The following is a 10153-nucleotide window of genomic DNA, read 5'->3' on the forward strand; positions in this document are numbered from 1 at the left end:
CCCCGCAAGTGGAAAATCGCAATCATAGTTTTTGAAGTTTGACGATTTTAACTTTATTTTCTAATTAGCTCTTAATTTTCTTGACTTGTGTCTTCTGTGAGTGCCCTCAATCACTTTCAGTATTAATAAACATCCAGCCGTATTTTATGTTCCTACCTCTCCTTCACTTTGAACTTATAATTCTGTTTGGTATCACATATTCCTGGTGTGCTTTGTCTCCTGCGTGCTAGTTATAGAAACTCTCGTGCTCCTTGACCAGACACCATTCTTACGCAGACTCTGTTTATGTGTATAGTTGTGTATCACAAAGATCACTGTTAGGGCTCATTTACACGAGCGTGCGGTAAAACACTGTGTGTGTACCGCGGAGCTTTACCGTTCTGTGAACCGGCGTATCTCACGTACACTGTCATACACAGTCTTCCTGTTTTGGTTTCTTTTTTTAACATTTCCCATTCTGTCACTAAGCGACATTTGATATAATAATCTTTATTTGTATAGCGCCAACTTATTCCACAGCCCTGCACATACACAATGTAATTGTATATATGCAGCATTTTATACGCACCCACAGAGAATAGGGCATGCTGTGTTCTTTTTTTACACGCGTATTATTCCGCAAGTGTGAATGGATCAATACAAATCAATGTACTTTCATAGACTCCATTTACCGCATATTATGCAAGTGTATATTGCACGCGGAATACGCAATAAAATTACGCTCGTGTGACTGACCCCTAATTCATTTCTTTCTCTTAGATTATATTTAATAAAAATACCCACTATCTTGGTGTAGTATTGCAATATACCAACCTGTACAAGTAACGTCCTTGAATCCCTCATGTTAGATCCATCACCTCTGGGAATTGGTTTTCCTTTAATCTTGCACTCCTTTGTAAAACTTTTCAAAGTTTCACGGAACTCCCCAAAGTTAAGAAACTAAGAAACAGTAAATAAAATACGGTCAAAGATAAAACTAAGACAAGAACACTTTAATTTAAAAACTAAGATGATCTGCATCCATAGGAAATGTAATCACGTTCTAGATGACCACTTTAATACTTTTTCTGAAAAGTTGCTATAATATTTCCCTGCACCTAGGTGGGACACTGAGCCATTACTCTAACATAAGCATAAGTAATATATAGGGGCAGAGCCACATAGCCGGTTATGCACATTCAGTAAAAAGGGGGCCAAATCATGAAGTGACTGTTTGAGGAGGGGCCCTGTGCAAGTCATAGGGTGACTAACATTGCTTCTGAGTTTTGAATGTAAAAATATTAATGTGAATGAGCGCTAAGCTCTGTGACTGGCTGCAGCAGCGTGTGGCATCCCGTACACAGGCTGCTGCAGCCTGTAAACAGTATGTCACAGGGCAGACCCGAAGCTGCTGGAGGTAGATAACCCAGGATCCAGCACGGTCAATAGGTAATGGTTACAGAACATGCCTAGAACTCTCTTCCACAGAAGTTAATGAGTCCCCTCCAGACACCACTTTTGTATGGTTCATGTGATTGCCGTAAAGCAAATCTCTAAATAACTGTTAACATAGCAGAGGAGTACCTCAGACAAAATATCTGCCACAATAATTACATATAAAATATACAATAAATAAAAATCTACAATCAGAAAATAAAACCAGAATAAATAAAAGAATAAGTCTCAATATCCAGTAAAAATAAAAGATTTAGGTGACTCTCCCATTAAGTAGGAAATGCTTGAGATACAGACTTTTACTAAAATACATATAGGGCACGGTGTACTTACTTCTTTTACCAATCCAAGTAAATCTGCTTCATATGCCAAAATATCACCCATTTTAAGGCAAATCGGTAACATTCAACATAGCAAGAAATCTGGAACAGAGAAGAGCAAATTATTACATAACAAATAAACCTTCAAATTGGAAGAATATTGACGATACCACAAATCCCAGTGAAAGAGTCCTTCCCCCTAAGTGGCACCGTACCCAGTTAGACCCATCACCGGATGCCACCCTCATGGTTTTGCTCTTCTACTTACTAGTGTTTACTTCCGAAATTCTTGTCTCGAGACCAAAAGGTGTAATTTCACTTTGGGTAGATTTATTGAATTAGAACGCCTTGTACTGAGCAGAGCTCTGTTCTTTGTTCTGCCTACTTGGCTGGTAATAAAGACTCAGAACTATATAATGTGATTACACATCAAGGTAACTTTATTATGTCTTGTCTGCCACTTCCCATATAATTATATAGCTTCTGGCTCTACCAGCACGAGAAGCAAAACACGAATATCTGCACTTTAATAGCAAAATTCAGATTCCCAGACAAAACCAGCATAGAAAAGCAGAAGATGACCAAGGATTAGGAAGGATTTTAACCATTAACATACCATGTAGAAAATACTTAGAACTAGGGATTTTCCCCCCTAGCCATTGCTTCAGACGTGATGCATTGCTTGCGTTATCGAACACGATGGGATGTGAAATTAGTTGACATCCGTTCTGCGCCAGAAGTCATTTTGTAGCTTTAGCCCTTCTAGCAAGGCCCACACAGCGGCCCACGGAATAAGGCCTTTTTCACACGGGTGACAGTGATATCACTGCGAGAGAATCACAGCGATATCGCACCTTCATTCACTTAGTTTTTGTGCATTATTGCAACGTTTTCTCACGATTTTCTTGCGCGACTTTCTAGAGTGTTTTCGCGAGAAAGAGAATAGGACTTTCTAATGTTAAAGTCGCATTGCACAAATACTGCGATTTTGTGCAATGCGATGCAACAAAAACGAAGGCTCCATAGGGAAACGGACTACAAAACATCCCAAATCGCGGCAATATAGAGCATGCCGCAATTTTTTCCCCCTCGTAAGATAGCATCAGAGAAAACATCGCTAATATGAAGGAACCCATTGGAAAGCATGGGCTTCACGTACATGTGTGCTCTTGCGCTATCATATCGCGGCCAAATCGCGTGAATTTGTTGCCCGTGTGAAAGCAGCCTAAAACAGATTACAAGCTGCTGTAGCTTCCATGCACGTTGCATTTTGCAGCCCTAGCCTTCCACACGATTAAACCTACAAATAGCATAAAGAATGGCCAACCACAACCCTCAAGCCCCGTAATCAATGCACCTAAAAATGGCTCCCCGCACCCATATTTTACAGCGATTCCTACGGAGGTCAGCCAACCCCACCGGCTCTAGAACATGACAGGTCCCTGAATTATATATTACTTTGTCTACATAGGGAAGCCTAGTGTACACGTGAAAGCCACAGCGCCCTCAGTAGGAATTGTGGTCGGCAGTCAGGAATGGCCTCCAACCCACAGCCTTTGCAGTAGCAAAATGCAATCACTGTTCTAGCAAACACTAGGGACAAAGATGGACTTCATTAAACCCTCGCACTAGAATATTACAGGGGTTATCTCATCAGAAGCAACCCTTTCCAAATGTGTCCCGAGTCCTGCCAGTCATCCCGAAAACAGCTGATTCTACTGGGGAAAGCCACAGCTTGCCAAGGATTTTCACTGCAATGGTTGCTACAGGGAAAATGGTAGCACCTTGTTTCCCTGAAAATAACACAGTGTCTTAGATTAATTTTGGTTCCAAAAGATTCTACTTTTTTACATATATATAGCTGCCTGGACACTATTTACATTGACTTTTTTTATAAACTGTAACTAGGGCTTAATTTGGAAGCAGACCTTATATTTCAAGCATCCTCAAAAATCCTGAAAAATCATGCTAGGGCTTAATTTCGGGGTAGGTCTTATTTTCAGGGAAATAGAATATTACATGACAGCCATTCAGAGGTATGACTGGCCTTGTAATACAAGGACAGTTCCAATCCGCCACAATAGTGGAGGGTCATTTTGTATTACTAGAGGGGTGCAGGTCACACTGGAGTGACTACCATTAAGGGGAGTTCTACTCCAATCTACTAGTGGAGGCAAAACCCTCACATGATATGTAAGGCCACCTAAGTACAATTTTACCAGCCGCACGCAGGTAAAGACCAACCCTCTTGGGTGAGGCATTTCAAGTAGTTATATGCTACGCCACCAAAGAATCTGAGCCCCATTTCCAAATAAGGTCCACAGAAATAACAGTTCATTAAAAGGCAATGTTTCGACCTCATACGGCCGTTGTCAAGCTTGGCAAAGACCTATGATGTGGAAACGTTGTCGGAAAACACAATGCACAGTGAGAGAGGTGCACATGAAGCTTCCCATTGAAAACAATGGAAAAAAACACTTACTGCGCTGGAGGATCGCAACTGTACTGAAGTGATGGGAGATGTTTGGGGCACAAAAACACCTCCCATCTGCGGGTACCTCTGTCATCGGCACCTTTTCTTGAAATGAACAAGTGTGACAGATGTTGGCCAATGGCAGATGCTTGTTGGGATTTGATTTAGTCTAATTTCACAAGTGGCAAGCGCGGTATCGGGCAGATATTGTGTGTGTGTCCCCCATTTGCGAGCTACTCCCATCACTTCAGTACAGTTCGATCCTCCACGATGTTTCAATGGGAAATCTCGCCTCGCACAACTCTAGCACACCATGCAATGTGTTTTTCCAGCCCCATGGAACACAATGGGCGATGCGTTCCAAGGGCACGCCCAAAGATAGGACATGCCATGATTTTTTTCCACACCACCATGCGATGCGTGAAAAGACAAACAAAAAAACACTCATGTATATGAGCCCATTCAAAAGAATGGGCTCCATATTTGTACGTCTCGCAATGCATAAATCACGCGCGATTTTCTCGACCGTAGTTTTACATGCAGTTGTTTGGAGCCAAAGCCAGAAGTAGATTCATACAATATGGGAAATAAAAAGAAAGGACTTAAAGGGGGATTCCAGAGGCTGGGTGAAAACTTTCTAAATTTCCCTATCATTTCCACGTATTGCTGTTATTCCAAACATCTACATGAGGGGTGTCAAACTCATTCTCATCGAGGGCCACATCAGGCTTATGGTGACCCCAGTAAAAAGTGGCCAAATTAGTAATAGCAACCCCACAGTGGCCAAATTAGTAATAGCAACCCCCACAGTGGCCCCAGAAGTAATAGTGATCCCCACAGTAATAATATTAACCCACTCAGTAGTAATAACCCCACAGTGATATTATCCCCCTCAGCAATATTATCCCCGTCAGTAATATTAACCCCATAGCAATATTAACCCCCTTCAGTAATAATAGTTCCTTCCCCCCCTAACCCATATACTTACCTCCTCCTAGCTGTCAGCGCCGCTCCCCCTCTGCTCACGCTGAGCCCGGGTGCACACTGACGTCAGTGTGTGTGCCTGGCACGCTTCCTCCCTGAGTCCTCTCCTGCGGTACTGAGGAGCAGGGGACTCAGGGGAGGAGGATCCCGGCTGCACACTGACATCAGAGTGTGCACCGGGATCAGCGCTGACAGTGTGATTACCAGTGGGGAGCTGCGGCACCCCAGGTGGTAATTGCTACAGTAGTAAGCGGCCATCGGCACGCCGCGGGCCACAGAAAATGAACCATATTAGCGCAAAAAACAGTCAGTTTTTTTTCCTACCTTGCGCGCAATAGTGCAAAATTTGAATGGTAAAAAAAAAAAGTTGACTGGTTTATGCGCCAATATGGTCTGTAGTGGCGAGCGTATTAGTGCAAGAGTCCATCTGTTTAAGCCCTAAAACTGAGCGAAAAAGTAAAAGTGCACAATGGTTTTTGGTTTAGAGGTAAAGATTATGGGGCTTTCATTCGTTTGAGCGATTATCGTAACGTGTAAATAGGACTTTAGATTTTGCCACACATTTTGGTGCGGATCCGCAGCAGATTTCACCTCTTTACTTTAAATTCAAGCGAAGGGGTGAAATCTGCAGCAAATCTGTGAAAATATCAACACCAAATGGTGCAGATTTTTTTTTTTTTTTTTTTAATGGTGCTACTTAATAGTTACATTACATTCCTGGGGAACAAATTGGACAATAGGACATTTATTTCACCATTTATCCAATGACTGTGCATAAGTGAACCGTGTGCACAGAACCTATGTATGTGCGTGCGTGCGTGCGTGCGTGTAAAACAGAACCTCCACAACACCGTTGGATATTAGAGGGAATGTGTTTAGAAAGAATTAGGCAAACAACATATGTTACAGTGATAGAAACCAGTCAAATGGCTGAAAGTACCCGCAGGGATACAGTACATTCTGTGCGGCTCTTACCCGTCCTCGTGCGAGCACCGCCGGGTGTGTTGTTCCGAGCCACTGCAGACACAGCAGGCCCAATACACGGTTACAGGGTAACCAAGGAAACACTCACCCTACGGGTACCTGAATTCAGCAAACCAATGGGAATGATTGTAACAAATCAGAGTCCTACAACGAGCCAATCAGGAGTCCCGACAGTTCCAGCTCTAGCAGCGCTACGTACTTGTAGAGGCGCGGTGCTCGCTGCCGCTGCTTGGTCACGACTATCACCGTCACCAAGCACAACAAGAATAAACTCTCCGCAGCTCTTTACACGTGCTGTGAAGCCTACAAATAATGTTATGTTACTGGACAAAACAATAAAGTTTTGTTTTAAAAAAAGTCTCCAAAAACAAGCAGTCGTTATGGAGAAGTGTTGTCACGTGATTGAGCGAACGGCAGCTATATAGGGTCAAATTAGGGGGATTACGACAAGATGCTGTAGAGCTCTTTGTAGTGACGTCATTCAATGTCCACAGGTCTCCGGCTGCGCTTACTTTCTACATGCTTGGTCTAAGGGCTCACTAATCCCTGTTCTTATCCAGAATACATTCTGCCCACTTCCCACGTCTTTAGGGCGTAAACACATGGCTGTGATTTTGTCCCATTTTGCGGGCGTGAAAATCGTACCTGCAAAACGTGACAAAACTAAATAGTTGATTTCAATGGTTTTGTTTCGACTAGCGCAATTGTTGCACGTTAATACTATACGCTAGACAACCTAGGACTTGCGCTATCGTTTTCGCACGTAGTTTTTATACGCAGGGCAGGACCTATCTGCCTGCTTTTTTTTTTACCACACGCAATAGCGCAAAATTTAAATTAAAAAAAGGTTTTTGACTTGTTCATCCATAAATACGCTCCATAGCAGTGAGTGTATTCGCGCATGCGCTCGTCTCTTAAAGCCCTTATTTCTCAATACTCGTCATCCTTGCACGTATATATGTGACCGCTGCCTGTTCCTCACCAATATACAGTACTTCCAGGGAGTGTACATCAGACCCTGGCGCGGCGTCACTCGTACATCGTGTATTTGCTGCAGGCTGCCAATCCCATGAACTATCTTGGCGTGTATACCCGTGTAATAGGTGCCAAGATATAACATGCTGCCATTTATCTTGCACGAGTATTTTGTCCAATATGTGTGAGCGGCATAATGTAAGTCAGTGGCCGCTACTCCAATGTATTACGCGCAGGTAACACATAATTGCAGTACGGCCATGAGAGAGAACCCTAAACTGGGTGAAAATTCACCTGATCAAATTTTTAAACTGGCGCCACCAGAGCGCTAATTAATTTTATTTCTCTAGAACATCGCAAGAATCCGCTCTTTTCTCACTGTGGAGACGTTAAAAACGCTTATTGTCGCCCTCATCCACTCACGGCTCGATTACTGCAACTCGTTGCTGATCGGCCTCCCCTGCACCAGACTCTACCCTCTCCAGTCCATCCTGAATGCGGCAGCCAGGCTCATCTTCCTGTCCAGCCGCTACTCGGACGCCTCTGCCCTGTGCCAGTCACTGCACTGGCTGCCCGTTAAATACAGAATTCAATTCAAACTCGCTACCTTCATCCACAAAGCCCTCCACAGTGCAGCGCCCCCCCTATATCGCCTCCCTCATCTCAATCCATCAACCAGCCCGGGCTCTCCGCTCTGCTAATGAAACCAGACTGAGCGCCCCTTTAATTCGAACTTCTCATTCCCGCCTCCAAGACTTCTCCAGAGCAGCACCGGTCCTCTGGAACGCACTACCAAAGGCTACCCGGGCAATCCAGGACTCGCAGAACTTCAGGCGTGCTCTAAAAACGCACATCTTCAGGGAGGCATACCGCATTCCCTAAACAAACCTCTCTGTACTCCGCCTGATAACATGCTCCCTGACCTACTGACTGCAATCCCTGCTAGCCATCATAAACCGCTCCTGCAGTCACACCGTTTCTGCCGTCACATGGCTAAATGTCTGACCATTGTCTATGTGTATAACATCGCTCACACTTCGCCATACCGTGCACATCTCCAGCCCCTTTACCTTCTGTATCACCCCATTACTTGTAGTATGTAAGCTCGTGGGAGCAGGACCCGCACCCCTATTGTTTCCATCAACTGATTACTATATGTAACCGTGGTTCTGTAATGTTTGTATTTTGTCTTTCTGTATTCCCCCCTGTCTATGTAAGCGCTGCGGAATATGTTGGCGCTATACAAATAAAGATTATTATTATTATTATTTCTTTTTATTACAACAAACCTGTATTGCGCTCTTATATGTGCGATGATATACTCGCAAATTGTTGTACAACTACGTTTGGGAAATAACGTTCTCATCTTCCGTCGTTCCCCGCAGGTGTGGTATAGCACCAACATATTCGGCAGCATTGTAGAGATGGTCTCCATTGCCTTCAGTCCCCGTACTCCAGGGGGCTCGTAATCTCATTTCTCACACCCACATGCGCCATTTAACCTATCAGTATATTTTTGGAAACCAGAGTAGTCGGAGAAAACACAAGGACAAACAGGTAGAAGATACAAGCTCCATGCAGATGTCGCCCTTGGACAGATTAAGGCCCCCTGCACACGGGCGGGATTTCCTGCAGAATTTCCGCCCGTGCCCGCCTGCATAGGATTGCATTGCAAAATGCAATTCTATTCACACAGCCGCGATTTGTCCGCGTGAAAACACATGGCGAAAACGAATCGCGGCAAGTTCTATTTCTGTGCGGGTCTCGCAGAGGCCCGCACAGAAATGTCAGTAAACACTTGCCGGCCCCGCTCTGCGCATGCACCGGCTGGGCGCTGCCAACACATCACAGAGCTTCAGAGACGCCGGGAGCGGGTGAGCCGTGGGGCTGTGCAGGGGCACCGGTCCGCATCCTGCTGCGAAAATTCTCCCAGTGGGATCTGACCCGGCAGTCTGCAGGCGGCCTTAGGCCTAGAATCTCAGCTGCTTGAAAGCAACACTGCTAATTATAGCTTGCGCGCCCGTCTTGTTGGTGCCCGAGGTGGCCACCTACCCCTCCTCCCATCCTCTGTCTAGCAAATTTTCAAGCAAACTCCTACACAGCATAAAAACTGCGGCAAATATTTTCCCTGTAGGTCCAGAGAGTAATGGTGGTTTCACATCTAGCGTCAGGGGCTCCGCATTCCTGCTCCATTAGGGGTGCAAGAAAGGGGAATTCCTATAGACAGAACCGAACAGCTCCGAATGGACCTCATTGACTTTTATGGGGTCCGTTTGCTTTCCGCCCAGCTGCTCGGCTTTAAGGGTGCCAACCCACTGGCGATTTTCTTTCCTGTGATGCTAAATTGCGTTTTGCGTTTTTTCTGAAGAGCAATTAGCATAGAATGTGTTCTTGTCCATTTGGGGTTTTTTTTGTTTCGTTGCAATTTTTCACATAGGAACTGTCAGCTGCATATGTCTCCTTATTTTTCTGTTAATGCACCCATGATTGTCAATAGAAATTAACGAAAAAGGCGCGAAAAACGTGCGGAAAACGCGCGAAAAATGCCGGTTTTTCACGTACGAAAATCGGCAATGCCAGTGGGTAGGCGTCCTTAACCGGAAGAAAAAGTGCTGCATGCAATGCTTTTTCGTCCTATATTTTGTGCTGCATCTATGACTCCGACTGGAGGTTCCAACGCAGATGTAAAACCACACTAAGGCCCATTTCAGACAGCCGTAATTGGTCAATATTTGCAATAATTAGTGAGTTCAGAATACAGGAGAGATGCTATATTTTCCTCTTTTTCTCTGTAAGCTCCCCTCCAGGGTTTGTCTTACAAATACTGATGTAAAATACTTACTAAATACGTCTAAACGGGGCCTAAGACACACAAGCTCTGCCAAAGGTTTGTCAGGCCTAGGTATGCCAATTCCTTAGATCAGTGTTTCCCAACTCCAGTCCTCACGGCACCCCAACAGGGTTGTTTTGTATAACGTGTCTT

The 10153-nt window shown here is 44.5% G+C and overlaps 1 protein-coding gene across 2 annotated transcripts in view; it reads right to left on the reverse strand.

The window, feature by feature from the left end:
• Positions 1-6262, reverse strand: part of ARMC9 (armadillo repeat containing 9) — a 137206-nt gene extending 130944 nt beyond the window's left edge. For both annotated transcript variants that reach the window (XM_066602818.1, XM_066602808.1), the window contains exons 1-3: positions 6187-6262; positions 1768-1856; positions 814-939 (exon numbers count right to left, since the gene is read on the reverse strand). In XM_066602818.1, the coding sequence (XP_066458915.1) occupies positions 814-939; positions 1768-1839 (198 nt within the window). In that variant the 5' untranslated portion in view covers positions 1840-1856; positions 6187-6262. The remainder of the gene's footprint in view (positions 1-813; positions 940-1767; positions 1857-6186) is intronic.
• Positions 6263-10153: the final 3891 nt, after the last annotated feature.

This window comes from Eleutherodactylus coqui, chromosome 1 (assembly GCF_035609145.1).
Source record: "Eleutherodactylus coqui strain aEleCoq1 chromosome 1, aEleCoq1.hap1, whole genome shotgun sequence".
Taxonomy (NCBI): domain Eukaryota; kingdom Metazoa; phylum Chordata; class Amphibia; order Anura; family Eleutherodactylidae; genus Eleutherodactylus; species Eleutherodactylus coqui.